General features: G+C 33.1%; 2 protein-coding genes across 3 annotated transcripts; one reads left to right on the forward strand and one right to left on the reverse strand.

Annotated features, from left to right (window-relative positions):
• The first annotated feature begins 2,880 nt into the window (after positions 1-2,880).
• Positions 2,881-8,766, forward strand: LOC124365820 (la1-like protein 13). Its single transcript, XM_046821859.1, has 3 exons — positions 2,881-3,127; positions 7,058-7,178; positions 8,598-8,766. Exons 1-3 carry the CDS (start codon positions 3,067-3,069, stop codon positions 8,701-8,703), a joined length of 288 nt encoding a protein of 95 aa, XP_046677815.1. The 5' UTR covers positions 2,881-3,066; the 3' UTR covers positions 8,704-8,766.
• A 3,088-nt stretch (positions 8,767-11,854) lies between these two features.
• LOC124365819 lies at positions 11,855-22,541 on the reverse strand. 2 transcript variants are annotated; one of them, XM_046821857.1, is made up of 4 exons: positions 22,267-22,541; positions 17,098-17,496; positions 14,033-14,150; positions 11,855-12,142 (listed from the first exon to the last, which is right to left on the reverse strand). In XM_046821857.1, the coding sequence occupies exons 1-4, from the start codon at positions 22,328-22,330 to the stop codon at positions 12,043-12,045; spliced, it is 681 nt and encodes a 226-aa protein (XP_046677813.1). In that variant the 5' UTR covers positions 22,331-22,541; the 3' UTR covers positions 11,855-12,042. The 2 variants fall into 2 exon arrangements, with proteins under 2 accessions (XP_046677813.1, XP_046677814.1); XM_046821858.1 differs by lacking the exon at positions 11,855-12,142 and adding an exon at positions 12,519-12,643.
• Positions 22,542-25,741: the final 3,200 nt, after the last annotated feature.

Below are 25,741 nucleotides of genomic sequence, written 5' to 3' on the forward strand. Positions count from 1 at the left end.
CAATTAATGAATTTATAGATTTAATAACGGCTGAGAGTTCTTTTAATGTATTATGTATCTGTAGTATTTTTATAATTTGTGTATTATTTTATTTTATCCCAAAAACTAAACAAATTTTACGGTGGTAAGGTATAATACTAAGGGAAAGACGAAGAAATACCGAGAGTGTAACAAATTAATATTATGTATAACGCTTTTTGACAAATCAAGAATAAAATAAATGTTAATCTTCTAAACTTACTGTTTTTTAACATATTACTACTGAAATTTTTCAAAATCTTGTCATTTTTTTCAAATCATCCATTGTTAATAAGAAATTGTAAGCAAATTATATTGTGTTTTTTGTTTCATCGTGTTTCTACAATTCAATAATGAATTCGGATAACCGACACTCGCAATCATCCTAAAGGTGTTTTAAAGTTGGTTACGATCGAAATCAATGATACCTGGTATTTTATGGTACGTTATAACTGATTCTACGGCATGATGACTTACTTTGTCAATTCCACTGTTAATGCATAGTTCAGACGCTTATTTTCATTCGTTAAATATATTAATATTGAAACATGAATACTGATAAGTTAATTAGGATCAGTGGCGTATGCAAGATTTCAGTTTGGGAGGTGAAGCTGATCAAATCATAATTTAAGGTGCTAATATCAATCACGTCCTTTCTTAATCATTTAAATATGGATATTTAAATAATTTGAATAATTAAAATTTTAATAAATTAATCAAAATATTTATCCCCAGACACAGTATTAAACAAACCCGTTAATATTTATTTTTTACATTTCCAATTTATCGTGAGATACTACCCACCGGGTAACCTTGTAGGGGTTATATCATTATGTTACTAACCTTCAAATACCAGTACTAAAAAAACCAATTTTTAGGAGTATATACTTGTCTTATTTATTCAGTATAAAGACGCTTTGTAATTTTAGTTGGTAATTTGATATTATACAGACCACACCCTGACAATAAACGCCTTGTGAAAATTTGGTTGATGTATTTACTGGAGTAGTGTAGAGCAATCTTTAGTCGATAAATATCAGGATTGGATCGCAAACCCCTCCCCCCTCTCACAAAGCAATGCTTGGTCAAGGTCGTCAAGCGGTCAATTACTGCATAGTGCTACGACAGTCTTGACGATACTCGTATAAGCGTATATTTCTCTTATTTGTGCAGTATAAAAACACAAAATTGACAAAAATTATAAACTATGTTTATGTAATAGTGTTGTACTTTTTAGCAAAACATATAACGATGGTAAATGTCCGAAATCCTATTATCCTTTCAATTGCGCTAGTCAGAATATTCTTACACTTATTTCTCATCTGTTAAATCAGGGCAGTTAGCTGAAGGTTCAACATTGCTCTTCTGTACTATATTCGGATCAGTGTGTCCTCTTTAATTTAGGGCTTTACTAAACAGGTACTATATACGAGTATATATAGTATATTTTATAGTTTCAATACACTATTTTGCTATGTATCTACTCTTATCTGATATAAGAACTAATCATTCCTATAAATATCTCACAATCAGATCCGAGCTGGAAGGAAAATCCCTATCATTAACACATGCAAGGTATAAGCTTTATACAAGCAGGCTATAAATGATGCCAAGTTTAAATATATCTATAGGTTTATTTGCACATATTTGTATTATATTCGTAAATATTCTTATAATAACAAGAGAGAAGCTCCTAATTTAATAACAAGGGAGCACTTGTTGCTTAATGCCAAATTTAAAGTGTATAGCTATTGAAAGATAGAACGACAGACAATAGTACGGCAAAAACATTTTTCATACCCCGACAAACAAAAGTGAAATTTTATTAGCCTACTGAACGACTTCACCGACGCTCATCCAAATTCCTAAGTTGAAGATGCGGCAAAACAGAACTTATTATTGTATATGTAGAAATGAAGATTCATGAAAACTTTCAAGTATGAATGGAGATGAAAGCTTTCTCGATATATCTTGTCACGTCATACATTCACAACTTGTGTTAACTAAACTGGGTTTTATATCAGTATTTAAATGATTGAAGTCTACACACCAAGTCACCATAAAATGGTGGTGGATGAATTGAAATAATTAGGCTACATAAATATTCTTAATGTAACATGACAAAATCTCGAATTATTATATTGAATTTGTTTAGAAATTTATGTATTCTGCTATTCTTGTTGCCGACAAGGTTACCCATAAGATCAATGTAGAGATATTCACTAACGCTCAGTCAAAACCCATGGAATGACAAGCGCCATAATCGAACTCTGTGTTTATCATAGATAATCGTAGTTTCATTCAAACATTTAAGTCTCAAGGTCAGTTCGTTTTCGAGATATCGTGCGGACAGATAGGTTTTCGAGTCCCACGAGTAATTGGCTAACGCTCAGCTAATTACAATTATTACAAGACTACATTAAGACTATAAATAATTTGGCTTGCACTTATTATGATGCAATGTAAGGCCCCCTTACCATGTCACTCCACTGTTCTGAACAGATTTTAACTCAGGCTTAGGTAACAGTAACTAATGCACATTTATAAAATACAAGTTTTAATTTTGGTTTCTTAAGCATCTAAGTTTGTGAAATATATATTGCGATTTAATGGATAGTTATAAGTTGAATGATAAACCCTTCCTCATGGATTTCATTATTTTTCCTTATCCTCTCCCCCCCCCAAATTTTCTCATGAATTCTCCACTGATAAAGATAATTTATGCCTCGTAATGTTAGAACTCGTTCATGTGGATATTGCATTTTTTGTTAGTTCCATCATTTTTGTTGACTTTTAGAGCTGAAATGACTTGTGTTGATACATTTTGTCACAATGTTTGGCTATTTCGAGTCACCGTTACAGTTTTCCTCCCTGGTGACCTTGAGACCTTGACCTTGTTCGCACATCTGTGTTGTGCTGGGCTTTCCGGTCGGTAGTCTTCATTTCGTTCTGCATCGCCTGCTTGTCACCAGGTTTTACTCTCCACTTTCTCTTCTTTCTTTTGCTAAAAGCTTTGTTTTAAAACAAAAAGTTTAAATTGTGTGCGTCATGAAAATTATATTTTTTTGTGTTCTTGTAGTGATTTACTACTTACATCCTACTGTGTCAGGTAAGTCTATACTTTTATATTCCTTTGCAAAATTGAATTGTTTGCAAGAATATAAAAATGTTTAGTTTTAATTTCCGTTAGAATGAGACCTTAGAAATGGTTTGCGGTAAGAAAATGTCTTAATAGATCGTTTAACTAATTCAGATAATTAACTGAGTAAATCATGATTGATAGTTTATAACCTAACATTAATGTATATACAGTATACTGTATATAATGTTTGTAGTTTACAGACCCCTTTTTGCCTATTTACAGAGTGTTTATACTGATAAATGCTGTTAATTTATCTAGATAATGCTCAATATAAATGGATAAATAGTTCCTAACTGTCTACGCGATGCCTAAGAAATCTTGAGTGCAATCTTAACTCTTGTTTCATCTTATTCGATATAAACAATTCCATATTTTAACTGCTTTCTTTCTTTAATTTCTGTCAGACTTGTTCAAAATTTCCCATTTCAAAGTGATGAATACGTTTCACCTGTTTTTTCGATCCATTACTGATAGTTCCGTAGGAAATCTTAACTTTAGTACAATAAATAATTATTTGCGGAATACTGCTCTAAATAGATAAACAAATCGAAGAGAAATTGGACTCATATATTTTTATAATTTGTGAAATTTTGGATAGCTGTTGCACGTAAAAGTATGGAAATAAAGGTACAATAAAACAACTCCAAATAATGATTATTCATATCTTAACTAGCGTGTTATAATATACAATATTTATATAAAATTATTTATAGTAATATGTAGTACAATTTCTTCTTAGGGGGCTACAGGAATGCAAGATAAAGTTAAATACTAATGCGTTATTTGCACTGTTTATATTTTTAAAAAGTTTTATGGGACCATACATTTACTTTGAAAATAGCAATTTCATTATCCTTAATAAATATGACTTCAGATAGAAAAAATGTAAAATATTTTCTTGGGATTTCTCTAATAAACAACAGGAAAGTATTTACCTTTAAATACAATTTAAAAGAGATTTAACTTCTTCATTCCATTTTTAAAAATTTCTTGTGTGTAATTATATTATATATAATTAATTATATTCCTATTAGTATGAAATCATGCAATTCAAGTGACTACTCTAGACTTAACTAATTCCAACCAAAGTTGGCATGACAGTATTATGCCGTTAAGAAGTTCCTACCAATCTTCGTTCAATTAAAAGTTTTAGTACGGCGCTCCATAATATTAATATAAAATACATTTCTTGGTTACTTTATGGTTGAAGAGTACGATCATCAATTACATGACAGAATGTTGAGCTTACATAGTTGAAAAGCTTTACATTTTTAGACTATTTCTGTAACATTCTTGTCCATTAAATATTTTATCATATTTTAAGACGATATTATGGTAAGATGGTATATTAACATACCAGACATTAAAGAGCTGTCATAACAACGACTATGTGTCATTCAACTTTCTACTCTAATCTATCTTCAACATGACATTGTTTGATGACAATCGCACATACAATCTACATTTATTTCGAATGAGTCAAAAAGGATATCTTAACTTAATTTTTGTATAAAATAATGCGGACAGTCGAGTTTGAAATTTTCAATTTAGTGTATTGGTCCTGGGCAGACTTATCTGTTCACAATTTTCTTGCCTAACCAGAATACTGTCTGAATTATATACGATCAATTTTTGAAGGATTTTCTTAGGACTTGTAGGGAAGAAACATAATCAAACCACAATAATATAGTAGCTGGAGTTCAAACACAACTAATCTGTTACAAAGAACACAGAAACAGTTACAATCAAACAGAGAAACAACTGAAACTTTAGTTAACAACCATGCATCATTGAGAAAAGAAATGTTTACATTTGCCGGCAGACAAAGTCAAACTTGTGTCAGCTTAATGAGTGATAATCTTTAATGGCGCACAGCCAAATTCAAATGGGTTGATACTAGAACTCTTCGTCTATCAATAAACTTCGTTTCTTGTAAAATTTTAAGTCTACAGATAGTATGTATGTAGTATGTATGTATGTATGTATGTAGTATGTATGTATGGATGTATGTTTCAAGATTCACTTACATTTTATTGAGTTACGTTTCATAGCAGTTTTTAAAAAGTAAATGTTCAGATGAGTTAGGGGGAGGCACTACAGCTGAAGAATGTACTGAAATTAAATCTCGTTACCATATTTATAAATTTACTTTCCACATTATTTTTTCCCCTTTTTATTACATGAATCAGCCACGTGTGTTAAATATGTTAAAATCGTATATGAGTCTACTCAGCTTATTTACAAATTTATTAATAATACTACTCGTATTGTCTCGTTGCCCCCGTGGTTATAACACCAATGTAAAAATACTAATTAAGGCCCGCCAAATTCAACGGAGTTTCATGCATTATACAATAAAAATAGACCTATATGTTAACCAGGGACCCTAAGAATAACCATTTCAGTACAATCGGTCTAGTATTTTATTATTTGATTGAATAAAACCTATACGAGCACACAGACAGACACCACTAGTTTTTATATAATAGTATACAATTTAAAAAGCCTGTTATATGTAATCAACTGTTCTATGTAAATATTTTCAGTTAATCACAATCACATTTTTCATTAATTTAACCAATATTTTAATTTGTTTACATTTATAGCCTTGAAAGCGTAAAGTAAACTTGATAGAAACAAAACTTATTATTTCAACCTTTTCTGCTACCACTTTTGAACAAACATTAAGAAAATATCCAGATAAACAGATTAAGTTTTATTGTGCTTTAAACTTAGATTTCGGCAAATACCAAGAACGCAGTGCTTAGTCAGTACCGTAATGCAGATATCAAAGAAGTTACTACCTAACTTTGACTATAATAGCTATATACAGACTGTTATAAGCCCAAATTAGTTCTTTTGACAGAAGTAGGCAGAAGTCTGAGAACATATTTGTCTGTGTGTGTATATTCTTCTTGATTGGAAAACAAGGAATACTCAACTATGGATACTGAGACCGGAGTAAATTACAGTGGCCATAAATGTACACTGTTTACATATTTTCTTGGTCATCAACACAAGGCAAACACAACACTAGTATGGTAAATTGAATTCCCTCGAACTAGAAATGCTCATACACGTACACTGCCTACGTAATTGCGTGTGAAGCCGTGATTAACTAGTGGTTTTCTTATATAAAATTCAGTTGAATTGGAAAAAAAGGGAACAAACTAGACATACACAACCGGAATACTATCAGTCGACCATTAGGATTCTAAATGGGCGTACGGGAGTGTGGGGTGAGTCGGCGAGGATCCGTAATCTTACAGGCGTCAAGGTTCTCTGACAATAGTATTTAACTAGATAAAATCTATACGACGGAGTATCGAAAGGTCCAACAGAGCTTAAAGACATAGTTATCGAGCAGACGGACGGATTGTCCATTGACGTTTTAATCCCAAAATCATTAAAGTTCTCATGAGAAACCTATAGCTGTACCAAGTTTCAAGCCTCTATGCTGTGTCTATTACGAGTTGCCACACAGACTAAATGCTTTTTAACCCCAAAATCTATAGCCTTCTTTCTTGCCCCAAGTGGAATCTATGCACTACGTTTCCAATCTCTATAACCATTCTATCCATAGTTATATCACAGTCGAACATACAGCGACCAATAGCGCAGTATAGGGGGTACAACGGTTATCGTAAGATAACCACATCAAGCAACGTCGAGCGAGTCTGCTGCTTGGATGGGTGACCGCTGAGCGATCCTGTCTTTGCGCAGGATGGCTGCCCGGCCATTGGCGGTGGCTCGGAAGTCACCTTATAGCTGTTTGTCCCCAGGTTCAGTGTTAAAAAGGGCTTCTCAGGGACATCTTTACTTTACTTTACAGTGACACTATTTTAAGAATTCTCTGACGAATCAGTAATCATTATGACCCACTACCTCTGTGTTTAGTTCCTCCTCCATGTGTGGAAGACGGCCAGGAATACCCTCCAGGGGCGAAGTGGACGGTGGTGGTCAATGGAGAATGTGAGGGAAGAAGCTGCTCACGAACTGGTGAACTGTCCATGTCAGGGTAAGCGGTATATAGATAATAGATAAACCTAAACATACAATTTAGAGATGTAGCCTCAAAAAGGTTATGATAAAGTTATATACAATAATAAACCTTTTTAACACTTTTGATATATTTTTTTTATTTCGTAATATGTACATTTCAAATTTTAAGAATTCATCATCAGGTACATTTTTAGGTTAAGGTAAGTAATTGAACATACAAGTTTATGACTAAATCTCGATTGTGATTTTCAGCTAAATAATGTCAAGCGACAGAGAGTTTTAGCTCAATTTGATTTAAATTGATTGTAATTTCATGTGTTTGAACATTCACTTTCATACTGTCAAGATCACATAACTGTTATGGATTTTTTTAACCTTTTTTGTGACAGATCATTAATCAGCATTTATAAAATTAAAATCTCAGTAAGTGTGGCTTCTGGATAAATCGCTGATGTCAATTTTACACTGTTGTTCATATTCCTCTAATAAAGGACTTTAAAACTAGGCTTACAACTGAAATGCTTTACTCCCTGCTTGAACCGTTCCTTCATTGTAGTCAAAACAATGGAAATATATCAATGAAATATTTTTTACACTGGTAAAGACATAGCTGTAAAGTTGCATTATGTAATTCTAAATATTTGTTAATTATTAAATTATTCTTGGCTTAATTATTATTTTGTTCTTTCAAAAGATCTGTTTCATAATTTGGTATTTTCTGTAATAATTAAACTCTTACTATTAATATGTTAATAGTATATGACTAGGTAAAAATTATTTTATTGTAGTCAGAATGTATTATTGTAACATTAAAATAATATTATGTTATACAAAGAGGGTAGTAGAAGAGTTATAGTAAGTAGATCGGATTCTCCGTTTTCTTAAAAAAATGTAAACCCCAAAATAAACCCTAGCTATATAAACGAATCAATACTCAGGTAACTATCCAGCTGAATAACTATTAAAACTAATGTACTTTAAAACATTAGTCCAATTAATTTAAATTTAAAACAGCTACTCGAACTCTAAATCTTTGTAATCCGATACCAGAACTTTTTTAAACGTTACTGTGTGGTGGTTAATTGGAACTCGATTATTCCTTTTGATTACAACTTTCAATTACACGAATTACCATTATTCAATTGTAGAAACGATATTTTAACATGTTGCTTTCATTAGAGGGTAAATTTAATTTATGAAGTTTTGAAAAGTTCTAATTTTACGTTATTTTTTAGAATTACAAATTGTATTGGCTCTCTGCTTCTTATATTTCTTCATTTCCTCTCCTCATCCTTCTTTTTCATCATTGCCTGACTATTTCCCTCTCTTTCCTCTCTTCTCGTTTCTCATCTTTCCATCACTTCCAAACTATGTTTTTTCTTCTCCCCCTCTTTCTCTCGTGTCTCCAACTACAGTTCTACCACTTCGTGTACAGGTGTCCAAAATACAAGCTCCGAGAGGGCTGCTACTTGACTCGAGGAGATCTGACCAAGAGCTACCCCGACTGCTGCCCCAAGCCGGTCTGTCCGCCGCCGCCATAGACGGAGCTGGACACAGAGCCCAGAATAACATTTGCAATTAGCGAATAACATATTATGAGCGTTTCCAGTTATTGTAAACCCACCCTCTATGTGTCTAGAAGTTTATGAACTCGTGTACAGGTTATTTACAGTGTTTTGTATGCTGATGATTTGAAACTATATAGAAAAATTCGAGACAATAACTACGTTTCTGAACTGCAATCAACGCTAAATCTACTTAGCCTTTGGTGCTTAAACAACAACTTGTTTCTAAATGTAAAGAAGTGTTTTCGATTACTTATTCTAGAAAAATATTTTTAACACCACCAGAATGCTCTCGTAATGGCACTTAGCTACAATTAGTGACTCATGTTAAAGATCTTTGACTCGACTTTTACGTTTGACAATCACCTTAATTTTATCATAAATGGATGCCATGGGATGTTGGGCTTTGTAATTTATTAGAAACACAAAGTTTTTCCATTCAATTATTTCTATCATTAAAATATATAATGCATTCGTAAGAAGTAGGCTGGAATATTGTGCAATAATGTTTAATAGCATTGCTTCTCTGGAGCTAATTCAAAACAAGTTTTTAAGGTATTTATATCTTAAAAGATTTAATGTTTCATGTCAGCGAAACCTGTCAACAGCTGTCTTAAGAAGTATTTTTTTCTTCTGAAACTTTGTTAACAAGACGAGACGGATCTATTATTTTATACATTTATGAAATTTTACAAAACTTATTTTGTAGCTCTTTTTTGATGGAAAGGTTTTTCTGCACGTTCCAAGAAGTAATCTGAGACCCTCCTTGGTTTTTTACACCACGTTTTCATACATTGCAGTTTTATAACTTTTCATTTTTTAGAGGTATTAGGTTGTTAAACATGTATAAAAATGAATTGGATATATTTAATAATAATTTTAATTCATTTTGTTTATTAAGACGTTTCACTAAATGTCGTCTTCATTTCCACTTCTTCTCATCCCTCAGCTCAATCACATTTCCCCCACCGCTCTCACATTTCTTCCACTCCGTCCCCAGCCCGCCTTTCATTACTCAAATCTCTTTTACGGAAACACCAGCACAGTTTACTACTACAATTTTGGCTAAACATATTTTTACTTTTAAAGCATTATGTCTCATCATAACTTATAACTTTTGGGAAAGTTACAAAATAAAATTCATTATTTGTTGCAGAATAAAAATGTGTTTTTTCTAAAAGAACATACAGAATATACACAGGATTAGCACAAGAGTAAACTGTTCATGTAAAACACGTTTAATAAAATAAGTTTTTTTTTCGGTCTATCTGGTTTTTCAACAGAATCTTTTATTATTTTTTTGTTATATAAAAGAACCCTGTGATCCATTGTGTGTTTTCATCAAAGCCGAGAGCATCTTACTTTCAAATTTATAGTGTTTTTATGTTTGAAAATAATTGGTTTGGCATAATCAATGATAGAAAAAATAGTACGAGTAATGGAGCTAGTTAGATTTTACTAGAAACTTAAAACTAACAAGGTAAAAAATATATTTGCTAAGTAAAATAAGCTATCTATTGTAATAGGAATTCAAAAAAGATTATACAATTGATTCAAATTAAGTAACTTGTACTTACAAACTGTTACAAAATTTAAGTTTTTTTTACAAATTAACGTGTTTTTTTGTGAACATACAGTGCTTTTAGAGACTTCTCAATATTGTAGTTCTTTCCTGATAATGGAATTATGGTTCCTTGTGAAATACGAGCACTTATGGTGCTAATGTCCAACCAACGACGTAGCGGCAGCAACAATAAATACGAGACATTTCCAGAAAGTAAGATAAAAATATAAAGGGTAACACGCGTATTTCGCACTCGGCGGGAGATTGGATTGGCATTTTTCACGAAAAGTATGATGATCACTTCTCAACGTACTGACCTCTAACCGGTCTCATTGCAGATGGGAGGAATCCGGTTACAAGACAGTGTAGCCAACATATCGAAAAAAATCTCTCGGCCGTAAGAGCCTCAGTACACTTATTTTCTGGGTATATCTGCTTTTGAAACTGATATACCTATCTGGGTTTGAAAACAATCCCTTCTTTGTACAACATACAAATAAAGGAAATATACCAGGTTATAAAAGTTTTATCTTTAATACACTTAATGCTACAATACAGTAAATATCATAATCTGAAAATCGAAAAAATTATCTGGTTTTGAAAATATACGACTCAATTTGATTTCAACGTATCATTTACATCAGAAACCACATGGTGTGTTACATAATTCTGTCTGCCTTTTTGGAAATTCCCACACTTGTGGACTGGTCGGTACTTACAAAAGGGATACTAATGTAAGACTTAACGATGCGTTATCTGTCTGTCTCAATGCCGATAGGTTCATTTATATCTCATTAGTCCTGCAACTGAGTAAACTCACCTTGGACTAACAGAAAAGAAATTACCAGCCTTTCAAATTATATACTTTAATGACAGCCTAAATCCCGTTTTTGGACCTGCACCATCATATAAGTTATTCTTGTCTATGTAAAAACAGAGTTTGAAGCAAAACGTTTACAGATAAAATCTTTCTTAAAATATCTTGCACATAATAAATCATATTTTTTATTTTTTAGCTGAGTTTCATAGCATGTTTAAATAATAAATATCTACAACTAGTTACCAAAATATTATGTTACATAATGTTGGAGTAGTTAGGATATATATTTTAAGATATAACGTGTTAAAATCTCATATTATTTTACTCAGTTTGTTTAAAAAAATGGATTATTCTACTGTGTTCTACTTGCCAACTGGTTAATCAAAATACCATTGTAAAGATTTTCACTAACGCTCTGTCAAATCGCATGGAGTGATATCCACTACCACCGAACTCAGTGCTGCCTATGTAGAAATGAAGCTTCATGAACATTTCAAACTTATAGGTCAGTTATTTTTTGAGAAACGTGTGGACTGACAGGCAGACAGAATTAAAGTATTCCACCCTATCAAGTGACAGACTTCGCTAACTCTCAGCCAATAACATTATCTGTTTTGTGATATGGCACTAAACTATAAAAAATCTTGAACAATAGAGAACATTTGGTCATAATAGTGAAATGTATATTAGTAAAGTTACTTTGTATTTATAAAATTAACAATGTAATGTATATAAATAACAACTACTTCATAAGTTTTATTTCTTGGTAAATGGAGGGGAAAACTATTTTATAAGAGAACCTCAGTCAATGTTCACATTTCTAAATTGATAATCATTTCTTAATATTTTAATCAGTCTTTTTCTGGTATGATAAAGAACATCGAATTCTTTAAAATGTAACTTATATTTCCGATTTCCTAGACGAAATGTATCATCGAAAACACTGCAGCTGAGGACAACACGACGGCCAGGGCTGGCGAGGATCCTCTGCGCTCAGGAAACAGTCTGTGGTACCTTCCAGATTAGGGCATCTGTAACAATATAGATATCAAAGTTGTAACTAAGATTATTTTCGGTTTTCTAGAAGAAATGCACTTGTATTATCGAAAACACTGCAGCTGAGGACAGCACGACGGCCAGGCCTGGCAAGTGTCCTCTGCGCTCAGGAAACAGTCTGTGGTACCTTCCAGATTAGGGCATCTGTAACAATATAGATATTAAAGTTGTAACTAAGATTATTTTCTGTTTTCTAGAAGAAATGTACTCGTATTATCTAAAACACTGCAGCTGAGTACAGCACGACGGCTAGGCCTGGCAAGTGTCCTCTGCGCTCAGGAAACAGTCTGTGGTGCCTTTTGGGTTAGTGCATCTGTAACAATATAGATATTAAAGTTGTAACTAAGATTATTTTCGGTTTCCTTGAAGAAATTTATTATCGAAAATACTACAGCTGAGGACAACACGACGGCCAGGGCTGGCGAGGGTCCTCTGCACTCAGGAAACATTCTGTGGTGCCTTCTAGATTAGGGCATCTGTAACAATATATATATATATATATATATATATATATATATATATATATATCAAAGTTGTAACTAAGGTTATTTTCGGTTTCCTGAAAGAAATGGCTCGTGGAGAACACAGGAACTGAGGACAGCACGAGAGTCCTTGCTGTAGCCGTCCAGGTTAGAGCATCTGTAACAAGTTAGAGCATTTCCTCACTTAGGATACAATTTGGGGAGCCTTCCAGGTTATTTTATCTGTAAAAATATTTATCTTGTAAATGTTTAAACTTGGATTCTTTTCGGTCCCCTGAAGATATGGGTTGCTTCTGGTTAGGGCACCTCTAACAAATAAACCCCGAAGTAGAGACTAAGTTATATAAAGAACAGTTTAGCTGAATCTATCCAATATTGTTGGGGGCCTACGTGTATTGCATTTTATTTATATCTTGAATAACATCCGTAAAACTATAGAATATTATGTACTCAACTTCAGAAATATAATGATAATATCTGAAATACGTAACTTGGTAGTATATATCATGCACGATTAAGATATAACTTTATAGGTGTCAGATGTGTTAGTCAGTATCCTGCCAAGTGTGTTTTAGATCTGTTCTGTTTACTTAGAATATGAAGGTGAGAAAATTTCGCATTAGTCTTAAGATCTTTGTGATGCTTTCAAAGTAACAGGATATTAGGACAAGTAAATTTGGAAGAAAGGACCGTCTCCTGTCGATATTTCATGTCACATCCGGTTTGGAAGTAGGGAAGGCTAGCTCTGTTCAACCTCTTCCAGTCAAAAGCAGGCGGAGTATGGCACTTCATGTTTAGACTTGTAAAACCTTTAACGTTGAGAGAGCCTCTTCATTAATCATTCTCCGCAACAAACTAGGCGTATCAGTCAACCCTTTTACCCCATTATCTTGACATTTGTGTTTGGTGATAGCCATTTCGGTGCCTCTCCTCCATGGGGTTTCCCAAAAGGAAAACTTTGGGTTTTGGTGTACTCAGGTGTATGTCTAGTTAATAGAAAAGTGCCAGTAACAAACAGATTTTTTGTAGAACCCGATCACATTTTTTTTGTATTGGCCATATTAGTATGGTATTGAAATTGAAATTAATAGATATACTGCTATCTAGTTTTCAAAACTATTGTAATGACAAAGGTTATTTGTATACCTGCAGTATCTATGTTGTAATAAAAACCGTGAACAAAACTATGCCAGAATCCGATCACCAAGAAAATGAATCGACCTATAGAACCATGCCATCAAGTTTTAATTAATACTGTACGGATATGATTTTAGTTGGCTTGTTTTGTGATGTGATATGTTTCTAATTTAAACTGTTCGAGTATTTGTTTGTATTTTAACACGTTTCTCAAGGTATAACAGTTTCAACCATGTTATAACCTACCCCAGAACAGATATCTTCCCACCGTCGACACAGGAATGGCGTCCACAGCTTCCTTCCGGAGTCCACTTCTCTCCCACTTTGTACACTTTGCTTCCCGCGCGGCACTTATTCGACTGAACTGCAACACAGAAACATCCGTTACAGGCAGTCTTCAAGAAACTTTCAACTGCTCTAGAAACTAGAAAAAATCAGTTAAATACGTTAAGGCTGGTCATTGTTCAACTAGAGGTTTATTCTCGATAGTTGTATAAAATAGTAGAAACTAAAAGGATGATAGGATTACAGCAGGACTAGCCATATTAAACTGAAGATTCATCCTTAAAACAGACTTTTTTAGTTAAGAAATTGGAAGGATAAGTTTACGATAAGACTAGCAATACTAAATATTGACTTAGTTAATAACTGTTGGAATTTGTAAACCAAGTTAGGTTTCATATAAAAAAAATACATTTTGGAATCTTACTGCTGAACTGTTTCTTTTCTTTAATACGAGGGTTGTTCAATAAAGACTGAGACTGGGCCCGGGATTTCCCCATACTGCTCTGATAAGACATGATGCCAGGTTTTTCCAATACCTTTGGACCCTATTGTTTACCAACAGACATTGAATTGCTTTATCTCTATCACAAAGCCATCAGTGCTCATTTGAACATCAGCTTGGTAAGTGCCGCCTCCAACGTTTTATCATGTCCAGTTTGCGTGAACAACGATATGCGATTAAGTTTTGTGTTAGACTCAACAAAACTGCGACTAACACTTATGAAGACATAAAGCAAGCTTTTGGGGATGACGCAATGTCTCGTGCTTCATGTTTTCGCTGGTTCAAAGATTTTAAGGAGGGAAGAGAGGACCCAGAGTTGCAGGGAGGAGATGGTGCCCCAGTTACTGCTCTCACTGAGGAAATCATCAATACAGCAGCGGCAATGATCAAAACCGACCGACGTCTGACCGTCAGACAGATTGCTGAACTCCTTGACATATCGGTAGGTAGTGCTCACACAATTTTAAAAGACAATCTTAACATGTCTAGAGTGTGTGCTCGTTGGATTCCTCGTTTACTCACACCTGAACAAAACCAAAACCGTGTCGATGTTTGCCTTGAGTGGAAGCGGTTCGTTGAAGATGATAGGGATTGGTGGAAGAGTGTAATCACTGCTGATGAGTCCTGGGTTTATCAGTATGACCCTGCAATGAAAATACAAAGCACTGAGTGGGTAGAAAAAAATGAAGGTCGCCCGAAGAAAGCTAGGGCAACCAAATTTGCAAACAAAGCAATGGTCATTACTTTTTTTGACTATAAAGGAATGTTGTACACTCATTCAGTTCCACGTGGACAGACAATCAATGGAGACTATTACAAACAAGTTTTGGCTACATTAATGAATGATCACATTTCTCGAAAGCGTCCAGAACTTCGAGGAAACTGGAAACTTCATCACGACAATGCGCGGCCTCACATTGCACACGTTGTGACAGAATATTTGGCCAAACGAAACATTAAGGTCGTGCCCCACCCACCTTATAGTCCTGACCTTGCGCCCTGTGACTTTTTTTGTTTCCTACTGCAAAAAAGGAATTAAAGGGACGTCGTTTTGATTCGGAACAGGATGCAGTAAAGGCTTTGGAGGTGATCCTGAAGAACATGTCAAAGGATGGCTTCTCTAACGTTTTCCAGGCATGGCAAAGGCGCTGGGACAAGTGCATTTCACTTAATGGGGAATACTTTGAAGGTGAAAAATTTGATGTAGATCAGAATTAAATAATAAATGTTTTATAGACACAGTCTCAGTCTTTATTGAACAACCCTCGTATTAGACACAGGAAGGATAGTAAGATTACGGAATGATTAGCCATATTAAATTACAGAATTAATCCTTAAAAGCTTTTTTTAGACTGGAATAATAGGAGAATTACGGTAGAAATATCTATACTCAAATGGAAATTCGTGCTTAAATGCTATTTTTAATGTTCTAAACTGGAAAGATGGGATTACGATAATACTAGCAATATTAAACATGGACTTCATCCTGCAACTGTTTGAACAGTTGAGATCTGAATATAAATGTTAGGTGATTTACAAAAGCTAGGTTTTACAAAATAAAAAAATATTATACGACCTTATATATCCACTCTCCTTTGAGTTTTAATCTCTGAAATAAAAGATTATACGTGCATAAAAGTTTACAAAATGACAAACAAGAATAAATTCGTTTGAGTCAAGCATAACAATAAAAACTAATGTATCTGTCAAAACCATTATCAAAACAAAACGCCGATAAAAGTTTCAAAGAAGAAGGAATGTTCGCTACAGAAAGCCTAGAGGCCCAGTAAAAATAGCTGCAGGCGGCATTATAACAAAAGGAAAAGTTATTTTATGTTACTTATTTAAGGTAATGAGATGAGGTTGCGTCTAATCTATCTATGTCCACCTTATTGTAAAATGTATTGGTATTGGTGACCATTTATAAAAATAACTGTAAATTAACATGGTACTACACCTTTTTTGTGAAAGGTTTTACTATAAAATACTTTCTATAATTACTTCTGTGTTCAGAATTTTCCGTACAAAACTAGCAAAGATAAATGTGTTTTATGGTATGTTGTTCTTTCAGTTTTATGTTGTCACGTTGACATAATAGATATTTATAGACTAGTGTAAATACTTGTACTAGATTAAAAACATTTGACTTCTCAGAACTGGAAGTGATGTCGCATCATTTAGAAGAAAAGTGTATTGTTGTTGATTATTTTTTATGTTTACACATGTATCTGATTATTTACATTTTCTTGCATGTTGCTGGTTAAATATTGTTATTTTTGCATATGGTTATTTTTTTAATTTGTTATGACTTTGTTGTTGTTTATTTCTTATCGCACATCACAAATTTATTACTGTTGCTCGTTTTTTTATTAAACTATCTATTATTGTCTTTGTCTTTTTTTTCCTTTTAGTCGATTATTTATTTTTACCACTGTTTGTTATTTAATTATATAAGTAAATATTATTAGTGCACTAATGGTGTAATTCCTTTGGAAGAATAAATAAATATATATTATAACCAAACCTTTATTCCGCTTCTGAGACCGAAGATCCGCTTGGTTCCCTCCAAATCTGTTCAAGTCCGTCTGGAAGCCGGCAGGAGGCGGGTAAGGAGCGGAAACTATACCAGGGTTGCGAGAGGCAGGAGTAAAGCGAGGAGGAGGGCCCTTAGAGGACTGGTAAGGTAAGGTTCCCTTTGGACCATTTAAAGAGGCAGAACCCCAAGATCCTTGGCGAGGTGGAGGTTTATTGTAAGCTGTATTCCAGGGTGGCGGATAAGGTCCAGTATTTCCAGAGTTTGCTCCCCAGGCACCCTTGGTAGCTGCAGAGTACGCCCCTGGATTGGTGGAACTCAAAGGAGCGGACCAAGAACCACCGCGTGGGGAAGATTGTCCCCAAGCACCTTTAACTGCTGGGCTGGGTCCTACAGAAAAGATCTGTATTTACTAAGTGAAACCTAGTCAACAAAATCTTGTTGAAAAACACATTTTCAGATTTATTTTGATTCTAAAATTAGTACACAGTGAATTTCATTGGAACTAATCATGGGTTCTTCAAAGTACTAAATGTATTAATTAATTTCATAGCGTGAAAAATTTATATTACTAAAGAATTCCTTGAGAGAAACTTCTATTAAACTACAACATCGTACAAACCTACCTTCTAGTTTCAAACAAAGGAGTTAATGGAAAACATTGGAACATGTAATAAAGAACATAGTGAATCTCTGATTTGTCAAATTGATGAGTTATTGGTTCACCATATCAACCAATCACGACGAAGCCCCCTTCATTTACTGCGAAAGTTTGTTATAGGCCTTCTCTGTTTAGGTTTACTTCCAATTTAGGTCTATACGCAATGACATTAAAAATCTTATATCTGATTGGTCAGGTTGATCGGTTATTGCTTCCAAGATATCAACCAATCACGACGAAGCCCCCTTCATTTACTGCGAAAGTTTGTTATAGGCCTTCTCTGTTTAGGTTTACTTCCAATTTAGGTCTATACGCAATGGCATTAAAAATCTTATATCTGATTGGTCAGGTTGATCGTTTATTGGTTCCAAGATATCAACCAATCACGAAGAAGCTCCGCGAACTTCGTTAAAATGCGAAATGACGTTACTGGTCCTTCGTGGTTTGGCTCATATTGGGTAATGAAGAAGATGGCTATTTTCATCGAGGCCGAAATGAGGTTTCCAACATTTTAATTTTATTAGCAATGATTCGTTTCGGTGTAAATCGAAAAACTTAGGTGTTAGGTAATTACACCAGCCGTTGAAGCCTAAGATTTGACATCATTAAATGCCTGAATTTGGTTAAAAATAAATAATTTGTATTATTATATATTTTTATTTTCAAATAATTGATGCTATCATGTGCCGTTGAATACTCTGGTGTTATTAATGTAACTTTGTCATACTCAAGTAGTAAACCTTGGATTAGCTTCGATGTTGAAAGATTTAGATCCAACAGTGGCAAAACAAGCGTCCTCGACTTTTTTTAATTTCCTGTAATACTCGGAAAACAGATGAAAAAGCAAGTACAACATGATGCGTGACGGAGATGTACAAGAAGCATTTCTCCTGATTTTGCTTGCTGAATTTTAGCGTGGTAATCCACATTACTCGTTCAGGTGACATTGTTATTGTACAAACAAAAACAGGACCCCTGATGACTCCATAAATAGTACATCATCTAAATATACAGTCGAACTTTGTCCAGCAACTTCTTGACACGCAAGACTTGTGCCCGGTGATGTCCGTTGCCTAGTTCCAGTTGGAAACCGTTAAGTCGTAATCGATCTACCTTAAGCAATGTATTTTTAGATGTGTGGCCTATTTGAATTATTGGGTCTTACCTTTGAAAATAAAATAAAAATAATATTCATCAGATTTCCTCAATAACGGGCATATAAGAAAAATAAATATAAAAAGTGAACTCTAAATAGAAGAAAAATGGTTTATATTCTAGGATTCCAACGACAATAAATTATTATAATATTATCTCGTAGTTTTTCACAAGTACAGGTAAAGAAATGTATGTGTGTTTTCAATTTGATATTTTAAATCACTAATTAGGTAATTCTTTATTCGACTAACAAAACACCGAAATAATGTGCTCTAAGCTGGTTTTGAAATCCATAATCAAAAATGTTAAATGGCCGCCATTAGTTTTAAAATTACAGGGGACTTTTTCCAGTGACGTAATGAAGACTCTATAATGCAATCATGAACGCAAAATGCTAAATCTGATCGTTTAAAAATTATCGGCTTTTAACTAAAATACGGGTTGATAATTTTTTTATAACGTGCCTCTAACTTATAGTGTTTATTTCACATTTCATGACAAGTAACATTCGAGTAAACTTAAGAAAGTGCCAAAACAGTATCTTCAGTTAGATGCGAAAGGTTTTTTTCTCATTTAAGATCGCATAAAAATAACTTAAAATGGAGAAATAACTGTAAATATTGTTTTTATTGAAACATTTTTTACGCGTAACCTAATCCTAAAAATAATGAACCGACCTTTTTTTGGGGTTATGTTTTGTTCAGAGATTACTTTTGTTTCGTTAGTTACTAAATTAGACACCAGCGTGACAAGTACCGCTATCTCAAATTACAATTCTGTAACTTCATTATTTATTTTTTAAACTTCATTAATCTATCATATTTAGGTTAATTGTATGTATTTGTATATATATATATATATATATATATATATATATATATAAATTTTGTATATAATTAAAATATGTTTAATTATTTAAATACGTTAAGATAATTTTTAGGTTAAATGTACATTTTCTCTTCGTAAATTTCTTTAATTCACTTGACCTGAAACGTTACACGTAAAATTGTAAAACAGTGAATCTGTATAAATAGATAGAGCGTAAAATGTCTTATATGTCCAGTGCTAGAAGTAAAACCTCCTTTATATTGGCAAAGCCTAAATGAAAGTGCCATACATTGAACTCAAATCCAAAACTCAAGGCCATATTCATTCATTCCAAGCATTATGATACATACTAACAAATCTTAACCTTAAAATGCGCAGTTTAACAGCACTCACAAATATGTCAGAGTTGAAGGTTTCCTTGCCCCAGTGATTTGTATATGTCAGAAACAGGTTTACTGTTATAAAGCTATTACCGCCACACACGTCCCACCCGGTATAGTCGGTGCCAATTAATTGTTTACATGTGCCTTGTACCTTCTCAGGACAGAAAAAATATTACACATGGACGTTTCACTGGAACGACTGTTCACAGCACTATCCGATGGCCAGACCTAGTACTATCAGCGGTTGGACGTAGCGCTAATTCCGTTTTCTGCTCATGGTATGTAACTAACTTCAGTGGAACGAACAGATTTAAATTGTCTTTGCTTCATAGCATTACAAAAACAGTTTTGTCAAACTAGCAAAGCACTCAAAGTTGCAATAGCACTCAAATAATATTCTATTTTTTAAATTGAGTAAAACCTAAATTCCACACTATATATCCTCTATATAAGTCAGTTCCGGATGAGACTGACATGAAGCCTGTCTGAGATCAGGAAGTATTGCGTCGCTGCTCTTAATGATACTAACTTAATAATGCAAATTTGATGATTGTCATTTAGGGGTCACCGGACCCCTGTCCCCCCCCCCTTTTATTTAATTAGCAATTGAATAATTGTTTATAGCCAATACTACAGTCATCTTGTATATCTTCACAATATAATTTGGAAAATTAAATTATTTTGATTATAAACATTCAATATTAAACATCAGTTTTATTATAGTAGATATGTTGTCTTTATTTCTCCAGGAGTATTATCGCATATTTCGTTTTTATAGTTTTACAAAGCTGAGCATAATATATTCGACCCTCATACTTCTATGTAACTGGATGAGTTGGCATGTACATTTTTTGATAAAATTTTTAATTTAGTCAATAGGTGCCCCTGTAATAGGGGTTTTTGACCCTGTAATTGGGGCGGCTGGTTTCGGTGTAGTGCAAAGTGCAAAGTGTTATATTTCTTTTATCTTTGAACGATATTCTTCAAGTTTTCTTAATGTATTTTAATGTGTAGTTGTTGTGTCACTATTTTTATTGCTTAAAATAAAATATTACACACATAAATAATTATTTTATCTGTAAGTTTATACTTGCATTTTTAAATGTTGTAATTAACACTATTGTTAAGTATGATTTGATTCCTTGTAAATACACCACAAAGTGAGGTTACAATAGTGAGGTTACAGGGATAATGGCTTATTTCCAAATATATTCTACGTACCTAGGCCTATATATGTTTTGGTTCATAAACAAGTAAATTAAAAATCCATAATTCATAAAAAGACTTTTCAAAGAAGGGACCCCGGAGCACCGTATGCTAAATCCGCCCCTGATCTTAACCCTACAACTGACGGTTTCGGACCATTTCATCCTGTAGTGTCGGGCTGTTTTAGAGCTTCACGCAAGATTTTATTTAAAATATAAATTAAGAGCTATATACGACTATATATTATGTTATTACTTACTCCACATTATAGGGTCATCTTTATGTTAGAATAATTAATGGTGAACTAAAACCCTTTTTTGAAAATTAGGATTTAAAAATTGTATTAAAAAGCTTTTGAAATAACGAAATAAAAAAATAAATGAAAATGTTATGCAAATAAATTTAAAATTTGGGGTGCCCATCCCCATCAAATCAAATTATTGTGAAAAATGTAAATGTGATATAGCTATTTTGTGTACAATTTAGTTTCAGAAAAAAATACTTTATACACACATATGCCATCATAATGAACCTATAAAACAAAAAAGCAGTTATGCGCATAAATTATGAAAATCGGGTGTGTATGTAAGAGTATGATAATACTCGTTTTGGTAAAACAATTGAACATAAATATATTTTATATTGAATATTTTCTTACTCAAAATAAAATAAGCTATACAGCACAGCATCAATGATATAAATTAGACAACTCATTTTATAAAGTATAAAAAAGTTATTTTTCGACATCATTAAAGAATCTCTTCTGGATTAATATTTAAATTTGTTCATTGCGAAACTAGTTTCTTTAAATTGTTTAGTTATAAAATCCTTTGTGGTGTTGGAATTGTATATAAAACATGTTTAGTTTATTTTCTATCTTATTAGTTAGCGTTTTAAAATTAAATTTCTATACAAAGTAATACTAACCTATAAACTGATGGCCGTGGCCTAAAGCACCGGCAACAAAAATAACGCAGAAAAATACAATCATAGCTATGAAATAAGTTGACTTAAAACACAAAACTCCTGACCCGTGTGAGTAACACCTCCCAAGGACCGACTGGCCTCCCCGCGAGCCGTTCTTCAACTACTCGTAGCTACTTACCGCCGCGGCGGGGATTAATTACGGGGAAATCCGTCGCGTTTCCGCCTAATCAGGAGCGCAATCTTTGCCATCTTCGTGGCACCAGTTCCGATCACTGTTACCGCTGCATACTACGAGGAACGGAGGAACAGGACTAGCCAGACTGCTCAAGGTCAATCATTTGTCCAGTTTCCAGGTTCCACTGACTAGCACAGCGAACTGAGCGAAATGCACAAGCAGGTTTTTTCAGTTTGGGGATGACAAACACAGTAAACCCAAAAACTCGAATAGAAGTCAGAGCGTTCTCGTGGTTTCTTTTATTTATTTATTTCCAACGCCCATTTTTTTAAACACTTACAACATTCATATAACATCAAGACGGATACACAGTCGTCATCAGCATACTACATACACGCGGCTTCACACGCAAGTTTGAAAATCGAAGGCCGTAGCTTTCTTAGTAAAAGCATTCGTGATGTAATATAATGGAGCCCTACAATTGTTTTAAACATAATTAGACATATCAGGTACATATTATTTCAGCACCCATGGTTGAGAGATTCAAAACGTAAATATAAATTTTGACTGGTTCTATTTTAGGTTTTGTTGTACGAATACACAACACAAGTATCGAAAGCCTAATTTTACCAAAACATGTCAACTAATGCCTGTTTAGATTAACGTTCTATCTAAAGTTTTTCAAGTGCCATATTTGAGTTTGCCTTGGGCCCAAAATTAAATGTGTACCACCAAAAACTTTGACTCTTTGAATTTACTGTATGTCTAAACTTTTTCAAGAGTTATAGTAATAGTTTGCTTTTTTATCCCGATAAATAAAAAAACGATCGAAACGTTTCTGCGGTGCAAAAGAGAGGATTAAATACAATTCCGCTCTAATTTATTTACGGTTCCACATTTGATTTTACGTTGGTGCACTATCCAAGAAAATAAACACGTATTTGGGTTTTGGTATTCAACTTAAATTTTAAAGCGTTTATTTGCGGTCTGCGATTTTTCTGGTGCTATTAGTAATATTTATTTTTACGTCGATCAAGAAAAAATGTTAATAGAAATGTATACTTTAAAAGAGAGATATGGTCATTCTGGGTTATTCTTTGGAGACAGATATATGCCACCGTGAACTTTCTGTAGGCCTTTTTGAAATGTCCAATTCCGTAGTATATTATTTTGTTATAAGTCGTAATGCTTAGTCATTATTAACAGTGAAAGCGCTCAAAATATCAATTTTCGCATTATGCAAACCTTTCTCTGTTTTCAATGATTAAAATATTAATGTATCGAACCTACACTAGTTCATAACGAAGCCGACAGTGAAAACCGTACCAAAATCCTTTGAGTAGTTTAAAAAATATCATTGCATAAACAGACCAACAAAAAAGCGACTTTTATTTATACTATGTATTGATCGATGATACAAATTGTAACTTGACATAGATAACAATAATAATAGGTATCCATATCAATACTAGCTAACAAATGGTAAAGTTGATAATGGTACTTAATAACAGTATAGTCTAAATACATACAATAATAATAGAAAATACTAGTAGATAATAAAAATGTAATGGACTACTAATATAAAAGACAAGAAACAATTACGGAAAAAGCAGGGGAAAAAGAAACTTAAAAAGCAAAAACTGACAATATTTATAAAGAAAAAAATAAAAATATCAATATATTAATTATTCTAAATAGCCTAATATATGTTTAGTATACATCATGTGTTAGAAAATATGGCTCAAAACTACATATAGAGGGAAAATGGACTGTAATAAACAAAAAGTTTTCCTCTACATTTATTTATTTATTTATTTATTAACGACAACGCCAATGTACAGGAAGTCCACATCAATACGAACCAAAATGACTCATTAATAGAATTAAACTAACAACGTGCTACGTTTGCAATTAGTTAGCAATAATACAATACACTACATTTGAACCAGATCCATTTGTAAACTGTACAGATAAACCACAGTGTAAATCAACACCAATTATCAACAATAATTCAACATATTCAAAACTGGCTCATAAATACCTATATTAATTCAACATGGTATAGGTAAATATTTGAGGAGATCATGTTATTATTATCAATTCGAAAGGTTTTGTGAACAATTATGTTTAGATATTTGTATGTTTACGTGATCGGGTGTTTGGTACTCAATCACTCAAAATTCTTGTGGACAGATTTAGAAGAAATTTTAGCATGGTTTAAACATTATAATAATACATAGACATATTTTATCCCTAAATACTATTCAATGTAAAGTGCTTATTCCGTAATTATTAATTGAATGAACAAAATAAATCTTTGTGCATTGTTCTACATATAGTTATGACAGTAGTAAAGCCTGATTTAAATAACACCAGTAGTGAATTCAAACCATTTACTTTATTTTGGCAACTTGAAATTAGTTTCATTTGGTATTGTGGGACAGCATTTTTACAGTAGCTAAAGAGACAAAAAATGAAGGACCTGGCATTAATGTAATTCAACAAACCATTCATTCTGTGACTACAATTTGAGGAAACAAACGAGCGAGTAATCTCGTGAACATTGCAAATGAAATCACCAAGCAATGCACCAGAAACAAAGTGCAAACTTTATGGCAGAAAACCATTAAGTGGGAGGTGGATCTGTTTTGCTCTGAAGATACATTCTATACTGATTGGGTATATAAAAATGTTCCTAGACTGAAGCAAGAAAATAGGATGATATAACGAACAGACATTGGAAAGCATGGGCATTAGGTATACAAATAGTCACACCTAACTAGATTGTAAGATTGAAGAACTAATAACGAGGGTACAGATAAAGAAAGCGACCTGGATGAGCTGCATAGCGGACATGCATTTCATTCTTTGTAATCTAAATAATGCTAAATATTTAGGAGAGATTTATTACCAACGTTGATCTATTGAAGAGTAAGGCACATCCGCAAGTTATGTTGTTCACTATATTCCACTTATTAAAGCAATGTTTGGTACGTAAATTAAAAAGGATATGCCTATGTGTTGAATATTGTGAGTAATAATATAAATTTATAACGGCGTAATATAACAAAAAAAGCAATGCCAGCATAATTACAATCTAAAATCTACTGCAATTTATAAACATCTATTAAAAAACGTAATACAACTAGTTCAATAACAATTTGTACATTAATTTTATTCAACAGCAATAATAAATATATACTTTATTTAGAATAACACTAACAAATATTTGAATGATATTATTTTAATATTGTGTGTGTGTGTGTGTGTGTGTGTGTGTGTGTGTGTGTGTGTGTGTGT

The sequence above is a fragment of the Homalodisca vitripennis genome, chromosome 7, assembly GCF_021130785.1.
Source record: "Homalodisca vitripennis isolate AUS2020 chromosome 7, UT_GWSS_2.1, whole genome shotgun sequence".
Taxonomy (NCBI): domain Eukaryota; kingdom Metazoa; phylum Arthropoda; class Insecta; order Hemiptera; family Cicadellidae; genus Homalodisca; species Homalodisca vitripennis.